This window comes from Myotis daubentonii, chromosome 13 (assembly GCF_963259705.1).
Source record: "Myotis daubentonii chromosome 13, mMyoDau2.1, whole genome shotgun sequence".
Taxonomy (NCBI): Eukaryota; Metazoa; Chordata; class Mammalia; order Chiroptera; family Vespertilionidae; genus Myotis; species Myotis daubentonii.
Genome location: NC_081852.1, coordinates 54485257 through 54510960, shown reverse-complemented (window position 1 = coordinate 54510960; position 25704 = coordinate 54485257). Strand labels below are relative to the sequence as shown.

Below are 25704 nucleotides of genomic sequence, written 5' to 3'. Positions count from 1 at the left end.
ATGGTGCCTGGTTTCTTTCCCTGAGGTTTCTGAGGTGGGGGGGAGATAGTACTGTATTTGGGAGATCATGAAGGACTTCCTGGAGGAGGGCTCCTTGAGTTGGGTCTCACAGAATGGTGGGTTATGGACAAGAGTAGATATGAATGCAGTGTTACATCAAAGGTGATCGTAAGAGCACAGAAGTGAAACTGTCCAGGCAGGCAACCCCATTGATCAGGATGGAAGGTGCGTTGTTCCAGTTGTGGGTAGAGAGGTGGGCCAGCGCAGCCTGGAAGACTGTGAGGCTGGAATCCAGGCTGTTTTGTATCCTGAGAGGCTATGGGGGCCCAGCCAATGTTTGGTCACCATTGTACACCCAGAGCCAGGCATAGTTCCTGGAACACAGCAAACAATCAACAAATATTTGCCGGGTGCACTGACTTGGAGTTAGGAAACACGAATTTGCATTTGCGCCACTGGCCCAAATTGACAAAGGTCTCCAGTCCTGCTCGGCATCCCAAGAGGGGAGTGGAGGATCCGGCAGTGGGACCACCACTGGGATGAGGGTCGGCGAAGCAGATGCTTGGGAAGACAAAGGTGGGAGAGATGGGGGCCAGGAACATCTGTCTACGGATCTGCATCCTCCCCCGACCAGGGCCTCTGGACAGTCAGGGTCTTACCTAGGGCTGGGCAGGCTGGGACATCACAGTACTCCCATTTCACCTTTGCACTGTTTGCTTTAATGAAACACCAGGGCTTTTTGTCTCCATCTGGGTTTCTAAAACAAAAACCAAGGTAGCCCAGGGTCAAGGCTTGGTGAATCCACGGGACCTCATTACAGGACCCTTGGGTAGAAGAGCAACACATTCTTGTGTGTCCCTGGGATCATAGATTGATTCTGGCATATAAGGGTGGTTGTAGTTTTTTGCAAAACCTTAACTTCCAGAGGAGAATCCAATGACCAGGAAGGAGTGCATGAGCCTTGTGCCAGATCCATGGGACACATCCAATTATTTGTAGGAAAAGAAGTGAGATCCCCATTGACGATCCTTCTTTGTCAGGAAAGTGAAATAGCCACAGAAACATAGTGAAAGTAGGGCTCCTTGGCCCCAACCTCCAAATTCCATGCATGGGAAGTCTCTGAGAAAGGCCGCTGAGGGAGTCACCCTGAAGACAGCTCCATGAAGGGAACAGCTCAAGGTGAGTGAAAGTGGAAGGTCCCTCTTGCTTAATGGAACCAGATTAAAGTCATACAAACAACTCCTGTCTCTTAGATACAGATCACAAATGCCCTTGGCCTTGATTAGACAATGAAGAGTAAGAGAAAACCAGCAGAAAGGTCTGGAGGCACGAGAAGGGGCAGAAGGGAACTTGTTGTCACCTTTCCTTGGGAAAACCTGAGCATTCTTGTGGTGAAGACCCTAACCCTCACCAGACATCCAATTTCCTTCTCCACATTTCTCCCTTAATGTTGTACGGGGCCTCATGACACTTTTTCATCAATGGCATATGTGTGCAGAGATGATGTGTCACTTCTAGGTTGAAGTAGTAAAAACAAAGCAAAACTCCTGCTCCATTTTTTTCATTCTCTTTCTTTCTTGCCCTTTCTGGGTAATTGAGTCACTTTGTGGAGCTGAATCCCCCCATCCCCTACCAACCCACAGGACACATTAGTGAGAAATAAACTTTGATGTGTTCAAGCCACTGGGGTTGGGGTTTGTTTGTTACAGCAGCATCACCTAGCCTGTTCTGAGTATGAAAATCTTCCTAGAAAGAAGGATGATGAGTTCCAGTGTTCTGTCCCAAAATGTCTAAGCTGGCCCAGGAAATCTTGGAGCAGCGGGAAGAGACAAACCAACCCTTACACTGACAAGCGACCAAGACTGAGCGTAGGGAAGAAGGTGGTTTTTACCTGCAGAAGTTGTGCTCCCCAATCCCGTGGGCTTCAGCATCCTCCATAAACATGTTGTAATTCTCTTGCAGGAGGAGGTGGGAATTCCAGTAAAGGCATGAGTGCTGGTTGATCGTCTTACTCACTTTCCCCCGGTAAGAGTAGCCATCACCAACATAGCAGTCATCAGAACCTCAGAGAGAGCAGGTAGGGATGTGAGAATGGAAAGCAACTGGCATGCTGCTCCTGAAAAGGACTTGGCAGGTGTGTCAGGGCGTGAGACGATTGGGCCTGAATAGTGATCACCCTGAGAGTTCACAGCAAAGTCCCAGAAAGAAGGTGCCTTGAAGGTCCCACATTTAACCCAGCTCAAAAATGTGAAATAACCCTCGCTGGTTTTGCTCAGTGAATAGAGCGTTGGCCTGCAGACTGAATGGTCCCGGGTTCGATTCTGGTTAAAGGCACACGTCTGGCTTGTGGGCTTGATCCCCAGTAGGTGTGCAGGAGGCAGCCAGTCAATGATTCTCGCTCATCACTGATGTTTCTAACTCTCTCCCTTCACCTCTGAAATCAATTATATATACAAACAAACAAACAAACAAGCCTATGAAATAAAAAGTGCTTGTGGGTGGGTGGAAACTTACTTAACTTTGGCTCTCACAAGACCTGGTGGCAGGTGGGTTGAGGCCCAGAGGAGGCCCAGGTGGATCTGAGTTGCCTATACTCTATCCCAGTTTCTTACTTTCTCTACCTGGAGCCAGACACACTGTATGCCCTCAGGTGAGACAGTGATGGCGAACCTATGATACGTGTGTCAGAGGGGACACGTGAACTCATTTTTTTGGTTGATTTTTCTTTGTTAAATGGCATTTCAATATATAAAATAAATATCAAAAAGATAAATCTTTGTTTTACTATGGTTGCATATATCAAAAATTGTCTATATGTGACACGGCACCAGAGTTAAGTTAGTGACACGCCGAGCTCAAAAGGTTCGTCATCACTGGGTTAGAAGGCTGAGGCAACAGCAGAGTTTGAGAATCTTGACTTGAATCCTATTCTGGGAACAAAACCCAAACAGAACAGGATTCACAAGGCCTCGCTGGTGGCCCTGAGATTCTGCCGAGGTGGTGGCAGAGACCCATACCTATTTCACAGAATTTCCCCTTGAACTGGTCAGGACAGACACAGGTGAACTTGGATCTTCGCCGGTTCCGGGAGCAGACACCACCGTTTCGGCAGGGGTTTGGCCTGCACGCGGGAACCGCTGTGAACACAGGAAGTGGGGCCAGGAAAGGTCTTCAGAATGAGTTGCGGCCACATATGAGATGATGAGGAGACACTGGTGGCATTCCTCTGGTGTCCATCATTTCACAAAAGATAGGTCACCCAAGGGACAGACAGACCAACGGACACCCTAGTAAATGTGCACATCAACTCAAAGATCATCTACAAACACGGATGAGGCGCTGTGATGAAGTCCACAAAGTGTATGCAAGTGCATGGGTCATGCAGTAAGGAATAGCAAGAGGCATGGACTGGCAGGCCTTTGGGGGTCAGTCTGAGCTAAGCTGAAACTTGGCTGTCCCCCTTTAAGGCTGTGTGACTGTGATCAAGTTAGTCAACCTCTCTGAACTTTACTTTCTTCATCCGCAAAATTCTTCCTTGAGTGTTTTAGGGAGAATGTGAGAGAGAATATAAATCGCCTTGGACAATCCCTGACTCATACACTGAAACAGTATAGATTTATGCCCCACCATGGGCCATTCCGGGAATAAACCAGGGCTGACTTCCTGGAGGAAGTGATTTTTAAGATGATTCTTTTTGGATGATAAGGAGCACAGATCAGGCAATTCTCAGTAACTCTCTAGGGATGATGAATCTTTAAAACTCCTAGTGATAATGGCCATCATGGATGTTACTAGAACATCAAATGTATCTGGACTGTAAGGTGCAGAGACCCCAGGCACGAGCCAGGGCAGAGAAAGTCTAGCATGGAAGGTGCTGCGGGCACTTACCTATGGAGCAGTCTGAACCCAGGTAGGGGTGCTTGCAGGCACAGCGGTAGTAGGGAGGACTCTGAGTAATGAGACATTCGCCCAGGCCACATGCGTTTTCCTTGCACTTGTTTTTCACTGTAGGAGATCCATAGAGAAGAAGGTTCAAAGTACAGAACATTATTGGGGGCACATTTCACTTAGAGGGTTACCTGAACAGTACAATGTTTGAGGGTCAGATGGCTGATGGAGAGTGTGCCCTTGTCCATGGTCCTGAAAGACCTGCTTCTTTTACCCTGCTGCTTTCCCCGCCCCTCCCCCCCCCCCACACCCCCACCCAAGCAAGGCTTTTCTCTAATCTTCAGGTTATTATGATTGCTTCCCAGTTCCTTCCCATACTTACTCACATATTATTCTATCTTGATAAAAACCTTGATAACGTTTCCACCTTTAACAGAGCTGCATTTTGAGTTTCTCCGTTTCATAGCTGATTTTATAGTTCATTTACATCTCCCCCTGACCATTCTTCTGAGAAGGTAAGGGGTGAACCCAGATACTATGTTTATATCGATGTACCAAACTATCCAGAACCATTTGTGGAAGGACTTGTAGGATTGAAAATGGAAGGAGTAAATAAAGAGGACACAGAAGAGAGAAGTCAACCATAAAACCCTATGTATGTAAGACCTCCACTGCCTCCCCCACCCTGGTTAGATGGCTGCTAGATGGAACAGAATCCAGGTGCTCTCCAGGGGTGCAATTAGTCCACAGGAGTTCCATTTGTCGTGCTTATCGTATGCCCCCAAGAACTCATTGAAGGCAGACACAGCCTTTAATCAGAGCCCCCATGAGTGAGGAGAACAGGGAGAAAGCATGGAGCCAGGCGTTAGGCACCAGGGCTCTAACTTATGCTCTTCTCCTAACTAGCTGTGTGGCCATGAGGAAGCCCCCTGCCCACGCTGGGCCCTCTTTCTCTAATGGAGTTGGGTGTTATGTGCCCTGAGGTGCTTCCTGCTCTCCCATTTGAGAACAATGTTTCTCTGGTGTCATTAGTCTACACACTCAAACCAAAACAAAGACAAGTCCTGAGTTTTGAATATGCCTTGGTCAGATTCCAGCTCTTATCTCTTCTTAGCCTTGATATTCTCAACTGTAGAATGGACACACCACTCGTCCTATGTATCATGCAGGGGCAAGGATTCAGTGAGCTGCTGCCTGTGACCATGCTGAGGAGTCCATCATGCATGTTGTAATGTGTGTGGCGATGATCCTTCCTGAGGGATCACTCGGCTCTTCTTTACCCCATTGACCTGGAGAAGGAAACTGCAGAGGGAGAGTGAATCCAGTGAAGGTGCACTCACCATTCTGACACCTGCTTCCAGAGAAAGGGTCCAGGCAGCTGCACTTGAAAGTGTCCCCGCTGATGAGACAGGTCCCACCGTGCTCACAGGGGCTGGACAGGCATGGATCTGAGACATTTGGACAGAAAGCAATGTTTGCAATAAACAGCAGGCAGGCGAGGAGCCCCCTACATACTCATCGAATTTCAGTCTCCGGCCAAAATGAGGAAGTAACTACACAGCCAGTGACTGGGGAAAAGGGGACACAGGCATGGCCCTTAAAGAGCAAGGAAGCCCTAGCCAGTTTGGCTCAGTAGATAGAGCATCTGCCTGCAGACCAAAGGGTCCTGGGTTTAATTCCGGTCAAGGCCACATACCTCGGTTGCCCAGGCCCTGATTGGGGCACGTGCAGGAGGCAACTAGTTGATATGTTTCTCTCACATCATTGTTTCTCTCTGCCTTTCCCTCTCTCTTCCACTCTCTCTAAAAATCATTGGAAAAATATCCTCGGGCATGGATTAACAAAAACAAAACAAAAGAGCAAGGACAAAAGCAGTCACACGACCAGAGAGAGGGATTCAGGTTGGAAAGAGGACTGACAAGAAGGAATGGTGACTGTCTCCCCTCTGCCTGGCTTGCGAGGGGGCCTTTCTCATTGAGAAACTCCCCTTTCCCATCCTCAGTCTTTTCCTCCTCCCAGCCTCGCTGGGAGTGCCACGGGGTCTGTCTCTGATGCTGAATGCATTTCACAAGCCTGAAGACCTCCCCTACTCCCAGGCCCTGGGGGTGGAGGTCAGGCCTGGGGAAAGAAAACCCACCCCTAACGGAACACACGCTTTCTGAACATCAGGCACGAAGACCAAAGGCAAGAGGGTGACAGAAAAATTGACGGCAAGGAGGAAATGACCCAGTGGCCTTCATCTTTCTTCAACTACTTGTTCAGTTAGATTTTGTCATATTTCATCTGTGCCTTTGGCTTTTCATGGTTGTCTGAATGGATCTTCCCTCGGGGAATTCTTTATCCTTCTGTTCACACGCATTGTTCTTTGGTTCAGGGACTAGGATCCCTGGGCCCCGCTCTTGTTTTGATAGTCCCTTCTGATGTTCCCCCGATGCCCCATGTCTTAGCCCTGCCTTCCAGGCCACTTCGCACAGTTTCACAGCTTTTATTCCAGCGGCTGGCTGCTTTCTGTTTCTTCCGCTGCTGTAAGGCACATGGCTGTGCTTGGGCCAGCGTCTCCCTTTCCTTTCTGCACTATGGCTCGGTTAAGAAGCCACAAAAAAAAAAAAAAATGGGGCAGAAGCACACATGTGAACACACACACATACACACACACACACACACACACACACGCACACACGCACATCCTAAAAACAATGCAAAGCTTCTAAAGAATCAAAGAGGAAGAAAAACACAGCGCAGGCGCGAGGGAAGGGAAGTGCCAATGCCAAGTTTGTGAATGCTGCCAATCTGACGCTGAATGTTAACTCAGACGCTTCTCCCTAATTAGGGCCTACCTGTCAGGAAAGCTCTGGGAATGATTTTGACTCTGACTCCTACTCACAGTGTCGGGAGAGCTAGATGATGAGGCACTAACTTGTGTATCAACTTGACTGAGTCAACTCCTTTCCTGGTCTCATTTGCCTCACCTGTCCTCTGAGGCTGAGAGAGATGGTCTCAGAGGACCTCCCCAGGCCCCACAATATATAATTCTAGCTGGAAAAATAGCCAGTTTAAATAATTTCTTTGGTACCTATTTTACCATGCCCGTCAGAGAGCAGGAAGAGCGGGAGGCCTTTACACATGGTAACACATAAATTCACCTCCAGGTGTGCTGCCCTCCTCCTGGGAGGGCCCCTGAACAGTGTTGGTACCTGCTATTGAGAGGAGTTAGCTTGGAATGCAGGCAGATAGGCCTGGGGTCCTGTGGAAAACAAAAGCAGGTGGAACACAGGCAGGGGCAGGCACGGCAGTTTGAGCAGCCTAACCACAGGAACCAACCAAGCAGAAATAATAAAACGGTTCTGGACTCAAAGCGGGAGGCATGGGAAACCAAGGGAGGGCCTGCAGTAAACAAGATGCACGAACACACAGAAACAGGGAAAGTTCAGCACAGGAACAGAGAAAGCACACACAGAAACAGGGAAAGTTCAGGTCTGTTGCTGGGCAAGAACAATTGAGGGCATCAATCAGGTGACGACACAGGTAGACATAGAGCAGCTTGTAGCAAATATATACGCCTGGACCACAAGGCTTTAGTGGGCATCCCATTCTTGGGTCCCCCTCTCCTTGTGGGGAGTCTGAATCTGCTTGTAATAAATTTTCCACACTGTGCTTAAATCTTTTGGTCCGCATAGCTCATTCTTCAGTGTCTTAAGACACAACCCCTGGAAAACACCTTGGCTCACCGTTCCGGTTATCACTGTAGTCTTCATAGTACCACTCAGGATTATCGGGGTGTTCAACAGCACCATCCGTGCTCTCTTCCTGCGTGTAGTACTCAGGGCTGTACTCATAGTTGTCGGGAGTCCAATCTGCAGGGGTGGGAACAGGACCGAAGAAACCCTAATGATTACATCAGCCATTTTATTTCACTGAACATTCCCACCCCCCCCCCCTTCCGCAAAGATTTCAAAGTCCTGGAGGAGGAATCATGTGTCTTTCCAGATCCTCACACTGATGGGGTGGACAGAGGTCAAGCATCATGAGTTTCCATTTGGAAGAAGGATGAGGTCACCCCCAGCAAAGCAGCGTTGGCACTGGACAGGGTGAAGAGCACCTGATTGGAAAGGGGAAGAAGTCACGTTCTGGCTTCCCACTGAATGTGACCTTGGACAAGGCAATGGTGTCCTTGGTGTCCCCGTGTTCTCATCCGGAAGCAGCATGAAGGTGATTGGAGCCTGAAAGGTCTCCAAGGTCCTGTGTAAGATCTGCCCAGGGTCGAAGCCAATGGCACTTGAGTGCCCCATTGGATGGTTCTGTGAATAAAATTTCTCGATGGGACTTTATTAGTCACCTGAGCTTAATGAAGTCAAATGAACTAGTCTTCTTGGTCACAGCATCAAATCCTCCTGAGTTGTCTAGAGAGTCATCACACAGCTAATGTTCATTGAGCCTTTACTGTGTACCAGGCCCTGGACTAAGCATTTTACATGAACCTTCAATTTCATCCTCATAAAAATTCAGATATGTTATTATCTCCATTTTAGGTTGAGAAACGCAAGGCTGAAAGAGGTTAAGTAACTTGCCCAAGGTCACATACCTAATAAACAGCAGGATATAAATTAAGACAGTTTATCTCAATAGAACCCCTAAATTGAACCCTTGGCTGCTTCAGTTTGGCCTCGTACAGGCCTTAGGTACCTCTACACTTGCCCTTGGGAAAAGCCATCCCCGTGGAATAGCCAGCCTGCTAATTAGGAATCGCCCAACGACAACCTTGAGAAGGTTCCTGGATCCTGCGCACTGAAAGGCGGGGCCGTGTATGGCGTTTCCCAAGGTGCAAACCTCACACTGGCCAGTCCACTGGGAAGAGCAAGTGTGTGACAGGCTGGACTCAAGCTCATTGACATGGGGCCTTGGAAGATGCTGGGAGCTCTGTGGCTCACGGAGAGAAGTCTGGGGTTTGCAGAAAGTTTGCAGAGGCCAAGCAGCTGGGGGACCGAGCAAGAAGGGCGCTAAGACTCCTTCCATTTGGGGTGAGCGGCAGCATGTGCTGAAGGTGCTTTGTGGGGGCATCACCTGGGAGGGTTGTTTTACCTCTGAACTTAAAGCTTATTTTGTCCTTTCTCTTCTGTTGGCACTTAATCCCATTGTCTAGATTAAAAACACGTGCATTGTACACCATGGACTTGGCTGGCTCCAGCTGGCAGGAGCATGGCAGGCAGAAGCCGTACGGAAGCCGTCCAGAGATGCATATGATAATGAGGCCAGCGCAGATGCAGATAGCCGACCTGAAAAGGCGCTCCCACCGAGCCAGCTGATGGCTCCGAGGACCGCACTTTTACCCAGGCCCGGTTATCAATCGCATTACCTCACTCGTCTCTCAGTCATCCCCTTCGAGTCTTTATCTCTCTGGCTTTTGAAAAATCGACTTTTGCACAATGGCTGTTTTATATTTCCCATTAAAATGGAACTATCTTTTTATTTCCTTTTTGAATCTGCCAACTCTGGTTCCTTGCCAGAGTTTCACCTCATTTATCACAGTGTCAAGTCGAGACTCCCTTTGCTTGCTCATTATTTCTCCCGAACTGCCTTTCCCCACTCTGAGAATGCTCCCAGAGGAGGCCACCTTCCAGGGATGAGGATCTGGGTTGAAGATAAGGCCATTGTCTTCCTGGAGCAAATAAAGTTTCTTTCCATCTAGTTGGATAAAGCAGAGAGAAAGTGAGGGGGAAAAAATGTTTTTCTGAGTTTGACATAACAGCTTTCCAGCTGACATTTGGGAGAGACAATGGGGTCTGATAATGAGGTATTGCATCATCTCTTTCTTTTTTGCTTTGGAGAATGCATTTTTGTTTTTCTAACAGGTGTTTATAGATAAGTGCCTCCCATTGCTCCTGTCATTTCTCCCATCACTCCCTCAGGTGGAGGGTCAGATGGGCTAATCTTGGTGAGGCCACTCAGAATCCACCCCTTTGCAGATATTAGGAGAAGAGAGTTTCACGTGGATGGAATGGAGCAACTTCTCTGGGGGTCGGGGAAAGGATGAAGTGTCTGCTGGACGATTTTGACTTGAATCCAACCCTAGGAACAAGATCTGCTCATCACTCAGGAAAGCTACGGAGGGAATAAACCAGGAAGGCTTTGAATTATGCTCCTGCTATTCTCCTGGGCCCACGCCCTAGGTAAAGGTGGACGGAGGCCGCAGAGCTGGGTGCTGTGCAAAGGGCACTAAGATCCTCCCCACTTGGGGTGGGCTGCAGCATCACCGGGGAGGAGTCTTCACCTCCAAACTTAGAGCTTATCTTGGCCCGGCCAGTGTGGCTCAGTGGTTGAGCATCGACCCATGAAGCAAGAGTTCACAGGTTTGACCCACAGTTGGGGCACCTGCCTGGGTTTTGGGCTTGATCCCCAGTAGGGGGTGTGGAAGAGACAGTTGATCGGTATTTCTTTCTCTTTGATATTTCTATCTCTCTAGCCCTCTCCCTTCCTCTCTCTCTAAAGTCAATAAAAACATATTTAATAAAACATGTTTGATAAAAAGCTTATTTTGTCTTTTCTATCCCATTGCCTAGGTAAAAATATGTGCATTGTATACCTACAATGGGCCAAGAATTATGGCAGGTGCAGGAAGGCCTTGGGACAGTGGGGAGTAAGTAGTACAAATAAGAGGGGATGTGGCCTCCATCAAAGCAGCATCTTGTCTGGGTTGGTGGGGGAAGAAAACCGGCCAAGGAAGGAGATGAAAGGGTAGCGCAGAGGTAGGGAAGCCAGATGTGGCCAAGCTCAGGCCTGGGAGCCTCAAGTTCCACATTGGCCCTCTGGTGTGGTCAAAGCCAATCTGATGGAAAACATGGCCCTGGCTCCCACCCTTCCCTGTAGCCACACCTTTTGCCATGTGACTTTGAAGCTCCTCCCACAAAAGATAAAGCCCATTTTCCCTGGCCCTTGGGTTTGGGCTGCCCTTGCGACTTGCTTTGGCCCATAGCATGTGGTGAAAGTGTGCCTGGGCCTCAGGAAGCCTTGTGTGCGCCACCCCTCTCCCCCATGGACCCCTGTGACTGCATGTGAACAAGTGTGGCCTGTTCTACAGGCAGATGAGAGGACATGAGGGGCAGCAGCAGGTCCAGTGGTCCCAGCCAAGGCCTTGGACACGTGAGGAAGCCCAGCCCATCCACCAGCTCAGCCTGGTCCAGACCAGAAGAACAGCATGGCTAAGCCCAGTCTACATTGCCAACTGAAGAATTAAGTTCTACATACATTGTTGATGGTCAAAACCACTAAGCCTGGGGAAGTCATAACAAACAGACACCCAGGGGTTGATTGATATTGGGTTGCCGGTGGGATTAGAATCTTAGATGCTAGAACATTCCTCAGTGGCCCAGGTGGCTGCAGAGGTTAAGTTTCAGGGCCAGATCTCAGATGGCCCTTCTCTCTTATGGTTCCTATTTAACTCCTTCTATCAATGTGCTTCCTCCAACTCGGTCGGTTGTTGGTTTCTTAAGAGCAGGGCCAACCCTATTTTTCTTTCTACCCCACGATGCCCAGCACAGAGCCCTATATGCACTTAATGTGTGTGTTTGACAGATTAATTTTTCCCTCTGTGACTAAGCCCTTCCTTCTATTGGCCTGCACACAGCGGGCACACAGCTGTACCAGCAAAGATGGCGTCTGCTTGGAGCAGAGTAAACGGGGAGTGTAGGAGAGAAACTATGTGAGATTTGGGTCAGGTGTTTGGTGGGGAAAATGCCTGTTGAGCTCTGTAGGAGTCTAGAAACTTGTCCAAGTACTTTTCTGGGTAGAGAGGGATTGCAGCCTAACATGAAATTTGGCTCCATTGGTGGATTGTAGAAAAACAGTCCAGGTTCAAATACAGATTCCTTGAGACTTTCTCTGGGCTGTAGAAAAGGCGAGAGCTCTGGGGGAGAATGCAGCAGCTGTCAGAAGCACATTATATTAGGTATAAAAAGAAATCCCTGTGGATTTGTCTATTGTTCAGAGTCTGTGTCTAGAGTGTATCAGGGAGAAGAGCGAGAGCTTCCTGCATTAACCCGAATCATCCTAACTAGAGGTCATTCTGCATCGAGTATTTTCTATGTCTCAGGCACTATCCCAGATCAATGTGCTGCCCACCATCTTATTTAACCTTAAGATAACCCCACGGCATCGTTATTATTACTGCTATTTTGCAGAAGAGGAAAACCTCAGGCGGAAGGAGGTGGCATCTGAAACCAAGTCTACCCAACTCCAAGTCTGGGGGTGCTTTTTTCTAAGCCCTGGAGCCCCCTCAGGGTTTATGTTTCATGAAACCCCATGGGTTTGGCTTCCAGGAAGTAACACGCACTGGAAAATGTTCTTTAAGCCAGGCTCCTGGTCCCTCGGCCTGGATCACCATGGTCCAGACCCAAGGTCTCTCGGAAAAACTCCAGAGTCGCTGTGACGGAGGCTTTGCAGCTGCTCCGGTTAAAGAGCCTGCCAGATGTGTGGAACGGAATAAAAATCCCCGGAATGCCGTCCCTGTTGGCGTCATCCATCACCGTGGCACAGCCGGTTCCTCCCAGGGCCTCCCCCAAACCCCAGCCCTGTCCGTCTGCATTTGACGCTTCCAATCCGGCTGACAGGGCGAGCCCAGCGGAGACCCTCCCTGGCAGGCGGCGGGACAGCTGATGGATGGGCTCAGCCTGTGTCGCTGGGCAGAGCCAAGCCAGCTTTGAAGAGGCATTTCCGCAGGCCTGTTGGCTGTCGCGTCACCTGCTTTGGGGAGATGGGCAGAGCCTGTGCCATTTGATGGCCACCTCCTTTGCCACCCACTGGGGACCGTGGCATGGGTACCTTCTCCTCCAGCAAGACCCTCCCCGTGCCCTGTCTGCAGCAAGATCAACGGGAGGAACAGCTTGCCTGTGGACAGGAGACCGCGTTTCCCAGGCCACACCGTGGTCCAAAGCCTGCTGGGCCCTGACAGATTTCATCAAAGCACAACCCCCCTGTGAAATGAACTCAGACACCAACAGGGGTGACTTTAAAACCTAAGCTGCCCTTTGCAGCAAGACTCAGCCCTGCACCTCACCCCGCTCCACGGCCGGAGGCTGACAGGCACCTCGAGATGGACTCAGAAGCCCAGGGGTGGCCTGCCCCACAGTCCCTCCCTCTACTCGCCCACCTGCCAGAAGCTACTGGCAGAGTTCTTAGCGAGCCCAGAACCTCGGGATGTCAAACCCCACACTCTCCACTCCCGGCTAAGTTGTTCCGTAGCCCTTTGCTTAAATACCACCAGTGAGGGGGGAGCTCACTACCTCTCAAAAGCCCAACAGCCTATTCAGATGTCTGGACAACTCTGACAATGAGGACGTTCTCCCTGTTCGCAGGTCAAATCTGCCCCTATCGACCCCACCCTGTTTAATTAGAGTTTTGTGGCCACCGTGAATGAATCCACTCCCTTTTCTGGGATCTCTGCTCAGTAGGGCCACGGCTCCCAGTTGTCCCTGTTGTTCACTGCACAATCCAGGGCATCATGAGCTCACGGTCATTGTAGACGTATGTCATTTACAACTTTCCGGCAGATGGCAGTCAAGTGTCATGAGGCCGAGACGCCTCTTAATTCCCACAGTGTCCACCTCATGGAGGAAGGGTGGGGCTGCTTTTCAAACACTTAAGGGAGTGCGGTCCCTGGAGACTTTCATGCCCCTATTTCATCACTGGGTGACCCACAGTCCTGCCGTTCTGTCTCTCGGACACCCACACCAGAGCAGCCCCTTAGCAGGTGCCTGAGCAGTTAGTGCTGAAGGCCGGGGAGGGGGCAGCGTGTGGCTTTGGACCCTCCCTGGAGTCCATGTGTGGATGCTGGCGTGGCCAGCCGGGGGAACGCTCCGAAACAGGGGTCCCCAAGGAACTGAATTATAGGTTGGCTTGGGCATTCTCCTTCGCATTGGGGAAAGACCCAGATCTTCTTAGAAACCCACAAGCACGCTCACATAGGTTCCTGTGCAATTCCACACACATTTCCTGAGCAGGCAGGCAGGACAAAGGCCAGGCATCCATTGCCTGGAGCAGCACAGCCTGCCTGCCCATCCCAGGCTTTGCTGAGGAAGAATATTGACTGTCGTACCAATTTGGTCCAGTGATTGGCATCTTGGCTCCAAATAAATCCAAAGTTTAGAGGTGACTGCAGTCTCCAGAGGCAGGTTCAGACCCGGGGCCAGAGACCAAGCACAGGGGATGGGAAAGGGAGAAGGCAAGAGGGCGAGGCTGAATGAAAGAGACTCACTGGGGAGTGGACACATCGAATCTCGAGGAGAGAGACCAGGTGGGGACACTGGGGAGCTATCGCCAGGGGTGGGTCAGCCTGGGGGCTCCCTGCGTGGCACTGACACCCTCCTCTCAGCATAGAGGTGCTGGCTTCCCACCTCAGGGGGCGAAGTGAGTGGGGGTGGCATAGGGCCGCCCCTCCACCCCGGAGTCAGTCATTGCTCGATGACACCCTGACTTTGTCTTGTACCTGTCACCTCATCTCAGACACCAAAGGGCTGGGTGACCTGGGGCAAGTTGCTTCCCCTCTCTGGGCCTCAGTGTCCTGCTCTGTAAAATGAAGGGGTTTAACAGCATCAGCAATTTGTCCCTTGGGGTCCTGAGACTGGGCATCAGGGGTGTCCATGGGCAACTCGAAATCAGGTAAAGCACTGTGTGTGTGTGTGTGTGTGTGTGTGTGTGGCCATACAAACACCCGGGAATGTATTTTCCCAGGAAAATCCTCAAAGGAGTCTGCGATGCCTCTGGACCATTTGAACTCTGAGGTTGTGCCTACACTCCCGTGCCTGGTTGCCCTTCTCCCATCCCAGAGCCAGCCAGTGGGGGCAGGAGGGGGCGGGGGGAAGCCCCCCGGCAATCAGCACACTCACCTGGGTCCAGGTCTGGGAACAGGGACATCAGAGAAAACTGGAAAACAAAACGACACAGACAGAGCCAGGTGAGTGAGTCACGGAGCCGCTGACGCGCCCTCCAGCAAGGCCAGGCGCTTGCCTGCCTCCTCACACGTACCCGCACCCAGCACAGGGCTGGCACACGGCATTCCTCAAAGAGTTTGTGTTGGGTCAAGGATGCTATCAACAGTTCCTCTTAGAATGCAGTACTTACCAGAAAAAGAAAGCTTTCCTCATTTAGTCGCTGGGATATTTCTTTTCACGTAAATCAAGGGTTAATAACCCCGCAGTTGTGGTTTTATAAATAAAGTTTTATTGGAACACGCCATGCCCATTTGCTGACATGGTGCTAATGGCTGCTTTTGTGCTGCCATGGAGGGGAGTTGTGACAGAGACAGTATCGCACCCTACATTTGTCTGGCACTTTACAGACGTTTGCTGACTTCTGACTTGGAAAAGGAGAGGTCTGTCGCCCACACGTTTCCTCCTGGGCCCTGGTGGCCAGAAAGCTGGTCTCCGCGATGCCCCTTCCGGCTGCCCACGTCTATCTCGGCAGCACCAGCTCTAGCTTTATTTTTAGTTCTGTTTTACTGTAGGCTTCCTTATCCGTTTGGGGACCGAGGCAGATGCCAAATTAGGAAAGAAAGGTAAAAAGAAGGAACGCATCCCAACACGATGTACCGAGGGCGGGAAATCAGCAAGCAGCACCCTTGGCAGCAATGCCTGTCCTGCATCTACTCACAGGGACCACGCCTGTCTTGCATCTCCTCACAGGGAACACGCCTGTCCTGCATCGACTCGCAGGGAACATGCCTGTCCTGCATGTACTCTCAGGGAACACATCTGTCCTGCATGTACTTGCAGGGAACATGCCTGTCCTGCATGTACTTGCAGGGAACATGCCTGTCCTGCATGTACTCGCAGGGAACATGCAGGTCTGGGTGGCGGGCTTGCTACGGAGCGGCTCATCTGGACTCTGCAAAAATGCCAACGCCGCCTAACACAAAAGGATGGGAAGACTGCTCTTCACTAAATGAGACTGAAGAGACACAGCACCGAAATGCAGCGTGTGACCCTTGGTTGCATCCGAGAGCTTTAAAAACAGCTAGAAAGGACATTCTTGGAACAATTGGGAAATTTGAATGTAGACTTCTATGAGATAGTATCATTGTCTCCATGTTGAATTTCTTGAGAGTGATAAGGGCATTGTGGTTCTGAGGGAAAATGTTCTTATGCTTAGGAGATGCTGAAGTATTGAGGGTGCTGTCTGCAATTTAGCTGCAAAGGACTCAGCACACCAAACACATACAGTCATACACGAGAGAGCAAGAAAGAAAGCAACATGGCAAAATGCTCATCGCTGATTCTACTTGAGCGAAGGATATTCATTGCATGAGTCTTGCCACTTTTCTGGAGTTTTGATAAATTACAAAATAAAAGGCTGGGGAGGGGAAAGGAAGGCCCAGAAAGGAAGAGAGGCCCTTTGTTGCCTAGACTGTGCCTGTGTGATTGCTTCCCAGTCCCATAGCCCTGTTGCTTCAGGAGATGAGACAAGGGAGGGGGTGGTTTGCTTGGCTGGGATGGCAGATTGATAGTGGGAGGCTTGGCAGAGGAAGAGCAGGGTCAGGTCTCGAGGGTGGTCCTGGTCCTGGGGTGCTTACATGGGGAGCATCTGGAGTTGACACCGCTGGGCTTGCGTGTCAGGGCAAGAGAGGACCCTGAGGACAAATGTATGCTGCCCCCCATCACGCTCACCCTGTCACAGCCAGTCAGCTCTGCCTTGGTCCGGGTCCTGCCCCAAGCCCCCCCATCTTCCCACCATCCAGCATGTCTGGAGGGCAGGGCCCACCCTCTCTACCTGTCAGCCCTTCGGAGACAGATATCCCCTTGAATTCTCCTATTTGAGCTGAATAGTGTGGGCCAAGCCTGGCTTCCAGCAGTGCTGAGATGTGGGCGGAACCCGAGGGAGAACTTTAGGGAGTGTTCATCCTCTGGAAAGGGCCTCCCAGACCTGTACCTGGGCCAGGCAGAGCTCCACATCTTAGTTCTAAACTGGAACCTGAGGGACAGCCAGGTGCTGTGCTGCCCATGGCCAGCAGGTGGCAGACGTGCCCTTCCCAGGAGCTGGAACTGGACTGGAGCTGAGGGAAACCAAACAAAAAGAAAGACCAACCGGACTTTCCTGGACTGGGGTGGGGTGGGGGCTTCAGATCCCACGGCTCTCAGGGAGCCTGAAGCAGCTGCCGCCCAGCTGTGCAGCCTGGCTGCAGGTCAGGGGGTCCCAGGGACCTGAAGAGGCTTGCTCATTTTGTGAATCACAGGTCCACGTGAAGAGAGAGGCTATGGTGAAATGTGGAAACTGGCAGTGCAAGCACCAGGCTGGATACTGGGGGAACCATATGGGAAAGGTCAGGTCAATAGCCAGCTATTTATGCCCTGGATCTGGATCCTGAAACTGACCTGGGTGATGGTGGGGGCGGGCGGGGGAATGAATAGATGTAATATTTGTCTTATTTCATTCCATTATTCTGTTCAGTTTCCCCACACAGAGACAAGGCAATAAATGATAGAAGTCCTACTCCTGGGACTTGCAAATCCGATGAAGAAGAGCAACACAAAGGAAGGAGGAGGAGGAGAAGGAGGAGGAGGAGGAGGGGGAGGAGACAACTATGATCTCACTTTGACTAGGAGCTGACAGTGTGCCAAGGACTGTGCTAGATGTTTCACATGCATTCTGTCTCACTGATTGCACACAATACGGATCACTGAGGCACGGCGATTATGTCCATTTTAGAGGTCAGAAAATGGCCCTAGCCGGTTTGGCTCAGATCATCGGCCTGTGGATCAAAAGGTCCTGGGTTCGACTCCAGTCAAGGCCACATACCTTGGTTACAGGCTCCTCCCTGGCCTGGGCCCTGGTCAGGACGCATGCAGAAGGCAACCAATCGATGTTTCTCTCTGTCTTTCCCTCTCTCTTGCACTCTCTTTAAAAGATCAATGGAAATATATCCTCAGGTGAGGAGAAGAAAGAAAGAAAGAAAGAAAGAAAGAAAGAAAGAAAGAAAGAAAGAAAGAAAGAAAGAAAGAAAGAAAGAAAGAAAGAAAGAAAGAAAGAAAGGAAGGAAGAAGAAAGAAAACAGGTTGGCAGAGATTGAGTTGGTCAAAGGAGCTCAGCTAATAGATGCTGGAGCCGAGATCAAATGGAGCCAGGTTTATCCCAGAGCCCTCACTCGGAACCTCCGTTGCTGAGGGAACCATGGTGTGCCCCTGTCGTAACGAAAGAATAGAGGAGAAAGAAACAGAAGAGCTCCCTAACCCTAAGAGACAGAGTATTGAGCGAGGGTCAGAGACTGGGTCCCTGTTCTTTGAAAGCTTTGTGAAAGGCCTGCCCAGAGGAGCCCGGGCCTGGCCGGACACAGAGAGGGCCTTGAGGTTCCGGTGAAAGCTGGGGAGCCCCAGCCAGTCCATCCCTCAACAAGCCTCTCCACCCAGATCGAAAGGCAGGCAAGCCGCTGCCCGCCTCTCCACCACGACCGTCCCAAGTCTCAACAGGGCTAAAGCAGCATGTGGTCCATTGGCCCCAGCTCCTCTGGGAGAGCTGCACACAGCTGCTTCGCACACATGGAAAGGTAGCGGCTTTGCCATGGATTCAGAGAGAACCCCTCTAGGCCCAGCTGCTGGTCCACTTGGGCTTTCTCAGTGGATCCATGGCTCGGGACTCAGGCCTTCCCCAGTTAGGAGCAGGCCCTCGGCAATGTCAGCCGCCTCCTGGCCACCAGAGAACCTGTGTCAAGGTCTGGTGTCTCGTAGGCTAAGGGTGGTCAGTGGGGAGGGGCCGAGAGAGAAGGATCCTGAGTCTTACTGATTAACAGTGTCATCTCCTTAGATGTGAAGGGCATTGGGGTCTAATCTATGTTGTCCTATCTTTAATCTAGTGATTATTACAATTCAGGTTCTTCTTCTGCCTTTAAGAATTCTAAACCTTCTGGGAAAACAGAAGGGCAGAGACTAATCGTCTGAGTTAATGATTTCCAGGAATTAGCTGATAGGAAATGTTCTCCGAGAACTGGGAAGAAATGGAGGGGAGATGGGCTAGTCCTGTCCTTTGGGGCCAGAAGCTTGGCTCCAAATGAAACAAAAGCAAAACCATCTTTCACCTGGTAAGTCAAAGGTTGGAGCTCTAATCCCAACCCTCCCTTTATCCTCAGATGTTCCTTCTCTCTCAGAAGAACTGGTGGTAGACCAGATGGCCACCAGGAAAGGACTGCATTACTCCCAAAGGCAGCTGGGTAGGAGAGAACTCTGCACCGTGGCTAAGTGAGGCTGCAGCTGTTGGGGACCAAGCACAACCCTGAAGCTGTCCTCAGGCCTGTGCTCCCCACGGTGTGGGAAGGGGACCACTGGGGGGCACCCAAACGGATTTGCGTGGCTCCTGGCCAGGGTGTCACGTAACATTCAAATACAAGGGAGAAAGTCATTTCCTTCTCAATTTTAGTGTCAACCCTTCCAATCCCATCACAAAGTGACTCGGGGGGTGGGAATGGGGGTGCTGGTACATTTCTATCATCTACCTCTCGCTAATCTCCCCTTCTACCAAGGAGAAAGCAGGCTGCAGGCTCTGAGCGTGAGTGAACACTGGAGCCAGTCAGAGCTCAATGACATCCTTTTGTTTTCTTTGATTTTTTCCATCTATAGTTGTGACAGTTTCCTTTTAAAAAATGCATCTATTTAGCTAGAGAGAAAAGGTGAGTCTGTTTTAACAAAAGTATGAGAGACTAGTTTGGGCTTTGACAAGATTTCTGAAGGTGGATTCATACATGATTAAAGGTTGGAAAGCACTTGAACTAATTAACTAGCTGTCTGGAAGACTGGATCTGTCCCGGATGAGAAGAAAAGCTTCAGGGACTGTGGGTGGAGCCTGCAAGGGGAAGTAAGCTGATCTCCCACCTGAAGGTGGAGTCTCAGGCCCCTGCCCTCTGACACCTTTCACACCACCTTGAACCTGCTCATTTGTTTATGTAGCGCCTGGCGTGGCAGCCTCCACCACAAGCGTTGGTACAAGCATGGGATTTGGCATCGGGCAGACCTGGGTTTGAATCCCAGCTCGGGCAGATTCTTTACTTTCTCTGGAGCTTGGTTTCCATTCTGTGAAATGAGGGTGGCTGTGGTCCCCGCCTCATGGGACTGCTGGGAAGCTATAATGGCATAATAAGCCCACAGCACATAAGAGCTGATAAATAGTTGCTATTATGACTATTATCATGACTAGTAGCCACTGCTGTCAGGGAGTTGGAATTCTTTACATTTTTATTTATAAATTTTTGCAAATTGTGGAGCCACTGAGAAGAGCTCACTCAGCACAGACTCTTCTGGAACTTGTTTGTCGGGTCACCGTCACGTCACACAGCCCCCCAATCCCCCCGGCCCCCTCTCTTTTTTAAACCCGGGATCTTTGCCAAGTCCTAAGCCAGGAAACCTTGTTATATTAATTATGAAGAAAAAGCATGTTTTATTTAAAATCCCGGCTGCTGAATATTCTGCCATGCTGTTTCCCTGTGACAGCAGAATGGCTTTCGCATTTAGCGAGCCCTAATGAATTTAAAATGTCACAGTGTCTGTGCCTAGATACACATGCGATTCTGCGACCTGATTTCCCTAAGTCCCAGGCTACACTGCCAAAGCTAACGAGTCGGGCTCGTGCTTAAAATCAGTTTAAAAAAATCGATAAGCAGGTGCCATGCGATTCAGGCCCTCTTTTTGCCTTAAGACTGTGGGTTACCGCGAGAGGGAGTGCTGTCTCCTAAACCTGCAAGAGACTGGCATTCTAGAGCATCAAGGCTTGGAAAAGGGGTGCTCGTATCTGAGGCCTTCTTTGTCCTGAGGGCCACGAAGATTTGGGTACTTGAATTAACAGCGGCTGAACCCGTTACTTGGCCATCCAACATGGATCCCAATACTTCAACACCAAGCCAACTGGAGAAAGCCAAATATCATATGATCTCACTCATACATGGAATCTAACGATCAAAATGAACTGACCAACAAAATAAGACCCAAAGCATGGAGGCATGGAACAGACTGACACACCTGATGTGGGGGTGGAGGAACAAGAAGAGATAAACCAAAGAACTTATATACTTACTGGAGGCCAGGTGCACAAATTCGTGCACAGGTGGGGTCCGGCTGGCCTTCCCATATCAGGGCCGATCGGGTCGGGACAGTAAGGGGGGGAGGGGATGTGGGAGGTTGGCCGGCTGGCCTCACCCCTGGTCAAACTCCCGGTCGAGGGGGAAATTTGCATATTAGCCTTTTATTATATAGGATATGCATAGCCAATGGACACAAGCAATAGGATGGTGAAGACCTGGGGGGGGGGGCATAGGGGCAGGAAGGGGTTAAGGGGGGTGGGGGGAATGGGAGACGTCTGTAATACTATCAACAATAATAATATATATATATATATAAACAATAAAAAATATATGTATTAAAAAATAAAGTGATTATTGATAGGTTAAGAAAAAAAAAGACTTCAACACCCATGGTGATTCTGAACAACTAGATAAGATGGCTCTCTCTGTCTGTCTGTCTCTGTCTGTCTGTTGCTCTCACGAATAGAAACAGGCAGGTGATGTGCATCAGGCAGGCAGAAAGGGTGTCAACAATAGAGAATGGTGAGGCCTGTGGGACCTGGGAGGCTTACTGTTCTAACAATAGCAGCAGTAGCTTCTCTCGCTGCCGTGCGAGAATGTGAACTCCACGAGACTAGGATGTAGGGTTTTCAAGAAAGGCTAGAGATTTCTACTCTTAAGTGAAATGTTGCCAAGCCATTGAAAGGAAATCTTCAGACTGACCCCCTACCTTCCAAATAAAACTCAGGCTGTGAGCAGAACACACCCCGAGCTGCCACTTTGCGACCTCTGGGCTAGGCAAACATTTGTGCAGCTCTAGATCCAGGGGGAATTCTTAAGTTCTGGAGTTCCTGGGTTTAAACTCTAGGGTTTTAAAAAAACCCAGAAATAGGAGCAAACACACATTCTAATCCGAAGACCCCCTTGTTGGGAGCAGGACCAGCCATGTCTTCTCTCCTGTCTGGGGATGGATTGAGATAAGCAGGGCAGGCCCAACAAGCCATGAGCTCTGGCTTTTGACCCTGGAAGAGGTCAGATTCCATCCTGGCTGAGTTCATGCACCCCAAATCACCCCAAGAATCACAGCAAGCAAAGGTTTCTGAGCCCTAGAGGCAGTATACGACCCCCATACAGTCAAGCAGGCCTCTGGAATGTGCCAGGAGTCAGACGGATCCGGGTCCCAATCCTGGCTGGGAAGTTAGTACACCATCTCCAGGCTTCCCATCCATAAAACAAGGATAACAGTACAGGGCTGTACTGGGGACAGGTGTTCAACACTGACCGGTAAGGACAACCAAATCTAGGCCAGACAGGGAAGGCCCTCTGAATGGGTCCCCGTGCCCACGGTAGTGATATTTGCCCTATACCTCTTTGGATGGCAGATATTTGAATAAACATTTATGCTAAAGATGAGTCAGAGACGTCATCATGAGATTTGCTGCACGGTCTGAGTTCATGGGAGGGATCCAGGTGTGTTCCCCGGGTAACAGTCACAGATCCTGTGACCACTTTTGTTTAAATTTTCTGAGGTCCGCACAGTCCTGCCAAACAGTCCCCTGGTCTAAGAGCCTCCTGTCCCTCCAGGAAGGACCACGACCCTGAAGCAATCTCATTTGTAGCTGGGGTCCAGGCCAGAGAGCGTATCCAGACAGAGGGATACCACCGTTCAGCCACTTCCCAGCCGTGTGGCCGGAGGCCGAGCCACCAGCGCCTTATCTGTAGAGTGGGAGCAGCACTAGTGCCTCCATCTCAGGGGAATGGTCCCTGGAAAGCACAGAGCCTGACACACAGGATTCCCCAGGAAATGGTCGCAGCTGGCTATTATGTTTAGCTCCCCGGGGCAGGAGAGGCCGCCCAGCCCATCTGCTAAGTGGCTCCTTGCCCCCCGTGATGCCTTGAACTCTCCACAGCATCTGAGCGACTTGGCCACTTTCCCCTGGATGTCTGTGTCCTGGCTTGTGAAACGCAAGCCGCCTCCCCGACCACCTGTCTGGCTCACATCTGGGGTAAGAAACATTCCAAAGCCCCGAGCCCTCTCCTTGGAACTGACTAAGCTCATCGCCTGAAGGCTCTCTCTCCTATTTCCTCTTTGATCCATGATTGGCTTATCATTTTATCGCTAACCCTAAAAATGCACCGGGGCTTGCAAAAAAAAAAAAAAAAAAAATTGGGACCATTATCTTTTTGTGAACTTCCAACAGACTGCATCAACTTGCCTCCTTGCCTGCAAACTTTAGGATTTAATTCTTTCTGGCTGGTCCTTTCTCTGGACCCCTGTGGGCCTCTGATAATTTCTACCACTTTGCTGGAGACCTGAGTGATATTTCTGCGGGGTTTCGGCCCCAGACATACCACAAGCCATCAAAGGATGGAGGGGGCTTGATAACAACTTGTCCTGCGGCCACACCACACACACTCGAGGTGGCTTCGGAAAATGAACTCAGAGGTGAGCCACTTGGCAGCTTAAGACAGATTGGAGGGAGGCTCTGAGTACCGTTTGCCGAAAGGGGAGCTGTTTGTTTTTAAAGTATGCTAATCAGAAAACCTGGAATTTAATCTGTTACCTGCAGGAAAAGGCCCTATGAAGTAAAATGGGAAATAAAATGCAAAGGTATTTAATGAGATAAAGAGGTTATAGTTGTTATTTCAGTTCCCATAACCTGCTCGTTCTCTGCCCCTCCCCCAGTAAAGGGGCGCATTTTCTGATTTTTATAGACGACTTGTGTCCTTTCTGGAAATTTTCAGGGAAAAGAGCTAGCGCTCAGTGAAGGCTGAGTGCACCGCCTCGTTCAAGCAATCCTGACCCTCCCCGAGTTTGTGAGAGATTATCACTGGGTTGGCAGGAGAGGAGATGGAGGCGCAGAGAAATCACACTTGCCCAGCATTCTGAAGCTAAGATTGTGGCAAAGCTGCGATTCCAGTCCTCGCTCCACCGCCCGCCCTCAGGCCTCCAGCCTGGAACTCCAGGAGGCTCTCTGTGCTGACCGACCACTCATGCGCCCAGAGACGCAGCTAACACTCCTGACTACAACAGCAAGCAGCAGGAGCGGCCTCTCCACAGCTCATCCGCCCCCAAATGTCTTGAGTTCCCTATGCGAGTCCCCCTTCCCTCCCCTGCTCACCACGACCCCTGTGGGCCCTGCTCACCTTTAAATCACTCCAGTCACGGTCACAGGGTAAGGGGAAAAGCAACTGTCTCCAAAACTAGCCAATCTAAGTCAACCTGTTGCCGGGCTTACTGGCGGCCGGCAGGATTCTGCTCTAGGGCCAAAGCACAAGGATTCTAACCCTGGGGTCCCCCCAAAGGGCTGGGAAACTGGGCGTGTCAGCATGCGCAGAGAGAGACTTTCCAGCTTTCCTTGGCTTTTTATTTTTTTTTAAAAAAAATATATTGTATTGATTTTTTTACAGAGAGGAAGGGAGAGGGATAGAGAAGTAGAAACATTGATGAAAGAAACATCGATCAGCCACCTCCTGCACACTCCCCACTGGGGATGTGCCCGCAACCAAGGTACATGCCCCTGACCGGAATCGAACCTGGAACCCTTGAGTCCGCAGGCCGATGCTCTATCCACTGAGCAAACCGGCCAGGGCAGCTTTTCAAATTATTACTTATTTTTATTGATTTCAGAGAGGAAGGGAGAGAGAGAGATAGGAATATCAATGATGAGAGAGAATCATCGATCGGCTGCCTCCTGCACGCCCCCACTGGGGACCGAGCCCACAACCCAGGCATGTGCCCTGACCTGGAATCGAACTGGTGACCTCTTGGTTCCTGGGTCGATGCTCAACTACTCAGCCATACCCAGCTGGGCTCCTTGGCTTCTAAAAGGGGTCTCTGATCTGTGCCAGGTCACGACCCATGGCCTTAGCCAAATTTCTTACCCCCGTCTCTGCCTTTGGGGACAGTTCCAAGAGGGTTCAAGTCATTTGCACGGTTTTATGGGATGAGCTGCTCAACAAAGCCACCCCAGGCCTGCCTCACCTCTGGTCATCGGATACATTCGACCCAACAACACTCGTCTTTCTCCTGGCTCCTGGCCCAGCTGGTTCGGTCTTCCTAATAAGCTCACAGTCTCTCAGCCACAGGTACGAGTATTTGAGAAGAGCACTTACCCCGAAGGCTGTCTTCCCCACCAGAGCCAGAAGCAGCAGGACACGGAGATCAGACATTCTGGCAGACATCTTTGCAGCTTAAGGACTCCCGTTTGGCTCTAAATTAAATTTCTTTCCATGCCTTTACGGGGGGGAAAATGTCCGTCTCCAAGGATTCAGGAACAAATGAAGAGAATGCAAATTATTAACTAGGCATCAAATACTGTTTAATGTTTAATGTTTTGCAAACCAACTATCTTGATTAAACACATGGTAACTTTGGGGCTGGGCTGAGTCATAGGGTGGTTTCTTTTCTGGGAGAAAGTCTCCAGAAAAAGTGGCCGAGATAAGAAGCCCCCGGCTGCTGGCTGGGGGGCCGGGGGGGGGGTGGGCGGGAGTGAGGGGCAGCCCAGCATTCAGTGCGGGATGGTTAATAGCATCCCAGCTGCGGGATGAGAGCCCCAGGTGACGTGAGGTTTCTGCCACTGGCCTCTGACGTTGCGGATTCGCACAGAATGTGAATCGAGTTCTGATTCATCAAATCTCAAGCAGAATTAAGGCACGGATGAGCTCCTAATAACATCACGCTTTACATTCATGAAAGATAAATTAAAGGATGCAAAACTGCTATTGACAAACATTGATTCTGGGCCCTTTGAAGCGTTGCCCGTGGTTGCTTGTTGGCTTCAAAAGTT

At 50.3% G+C, this 25704-nt stretch overlaps 1 protein-coding gene across 3 annotated transcripts in view; it reads right to left on the bottom strand.

Moving 5' to 3' along the window:
* Nucleotides 1-25188, bottom strand: part of HABP2 (hyaluronan binding protein 2) — a 31068-nt gene extending 5880 nt beyond the window's left edge. Inside the window, exons 1-8 of one of the 3 annotated variants that reach the window (XM_059661461.1) lie at nt 25031-25188; nt 14766-14802; nt 7617-7742; nt 5229-5336; nt 3889-4005; nt 3018-3137; nt 1892-2063; nt 660-757 (exon numbers count right to left, since the gene is read on the bottom strand). In XM_059661461.1, coding sequence (XP_059517444.1) covers nt 660-757; nt 1892-2063; nt 3018-3137; nt 3889-4005; nt 5229-5336; nt 7617-7742; nt 14766-14802; nt 25031-25099 — 847 coding nt within the window. In that variant the 5' untranslated portion in view covers nt 25100-25188. The remainder of the gene's footprint in view (nt 1-659; nt 758-1891; nt 2064-3017; nt 3138-3888; nt 4006-5228; nt 5337-7616; nt 7743-14765; nt 14803-25030) is intronic. The other 2 variants (XM_059661462.1, XM_059661463.1) reach the window with 2 other exon arrangements.
* Between the last annotated feature and the right edge of the window lie 516 nt (nt 25189-25704).